The sequence below is a fragment of the Galeopterus variegatus genome, unplaced genomic scaffold, assembly GCF_000696425.1.
Source record: "Galeopterus variegatus unplaced genomic scaffold, G_variegatus-3.0.2 Scaffold1520, whole genome shotgun sequence".
Taxonomy (NCBI): Eukaryota; Metazoa; Chordata; class Mammalia; order Dermoptera; family Cynocephalidae; genus Galeopterus; species Galeopterus variegatus.
The window spans coordinates 312,255-313,655 of record NW_007727631.1 but is presented as its reverse complement, the minus strand read 5'-3'; the positions used below and the strand labels follow the sequence as shown (position 1 = coordinate 313,655).

The window sequence follows — 1,401 nt, the reverse complement described above, 5'->3', positions numbered from 1 at the left end:
GGCTCTTCCCTCTTCCGTGGCCGGTGCCGGTCGCTCAGCGACGTGCGCGTGCGCGGCCCGGTCCCACCGCACGTGGTGGACGAGCCCGACGCTGCGGCCGCGGCGGCTTCTGGCAGCTCCCTAGACAGCTTCTCCAGGGGCTCGCTCAAGATCAGTTGGAACCCTTGGCGCCATGGGCTGTCGTCGGTGGACAGTCTGCCCTTAGATGAGCTGCCCAGCACGGTGCAACTGCTGCCTGCCCCGACCCCAGCCCCTGCCCATGTTCGGCCCGGGGATCCCCAGGGTGAGGTCCAGCCGCGCTGCAAGCCCGGGGACTCCCGTAGCGCCTCCAGTGATACCATCGAGCTCTGAGGGGTCCTGACGCAGGACCAGGAGCCTACCCTGGATGCTCGCATAACATGGCTGACTGGGACAGTTAAGCGTTTGAAAAACTGGCATCCCCGGGCCTCCAGACTGCAGTCCCAGGGGACAGTCGGGCGTCAGTCCCTCCCCCATCCCCGTTTTTTGTTTAAATATTTCTATTTTTCTCAGTGGGTATTTTGCACAGAGACCGTGACTTATCCGGAATACAGGGTGAACGTGCATGGATTTGGGCATGGGGAACCGGGACCAGTGTCCCAGACTTCCCAGTGTAGAGAGATTAATCTACCTTATCCAGATTGACTGTCCTCTTTGTGCCAAAGAAATAAACCCTTAGGACTTGGCTCATGCCTCCCTCCAGCCACGCCAGTATCCTGTACTCCCCCGAGGAGATAGGCCGTGCCTCACAGTAATAATTCCATGTCCTGTGTATGGGGAGAGGAGCACTTCCAGAGGAAAGGTTGCTTGACCCTTAGAGGCTTTAATAGTTATGGCTACCAATATTTTACTGAATATCTATTTGTTGTAAACTACCCAGCTCTTCTCATTCATCACCTCATTTAATCATCATATTAAGCCTGAGTGGAATGCATTATCAGGCCCATTTTAGGAATAACAACAGTGAAGTTCAGGGGCAAAAGTCATTTGTCTGGGTCCTTGGGCAAATGACAGCTGGTCTTAAACCCAGAAAGTTCTACTCCTAAGCTTGGTTCCTCTATCCCCCTTCTTCTTTTTTTTTTTTTGTCTTTTTGTCTTTTTCCGTGTCCGGCAACGGATCGCAACCCTCAGTGTTGCCCCTGTACCAGACCGAGGACCGGCAACAGGATTGCAACCCTCGGTGTTGCTCCCGCGCCTCGCTCAGCCAGTGAGCGGGAACCGGTCTGTATGTGGGATCCGAACCCTAGACGGGAGCGCCGCTGCGCTTCCTAAGCGGCGCACTAGCGCAGTGCGCCACCGGGCCGGCCCTATCCCCCTTCTTCTTTTTTTTTTTTTTTTTTTTGTCTTTTTGTCTTTTTCCGTGTCCGGCAACGGATCGCAACC

At 55.1% G+C, this 1,401-nt stretch overlaps 1 protein-coding gene across 1 annotated transcript in view; it reads left to right on the top strand.

Annotated features, from left to right (window-relative positions):
• The window catches only part of PRRT3 (proline-rich transmembrane protein 3), a 4,944-nt gene extending 4,236 nt beyond the window's left edge, over nucleotides 1–708 (top strand). Inside the window, exon 3 of the mRNA XM_008577498.1 lies at nucleotides 7–708. Within this exon, the coding sequence (XP_008575720.1) occupies nucleotides 7–351 (345 nt within the window). The 3' untranslated portion in view covers nucleotides 352–708. The remainder of the gene's footprint in view (nucleotides 1–6) is intronic.
• Nucleotides 709–1,401: the final 693 nt, after the last annotated feature.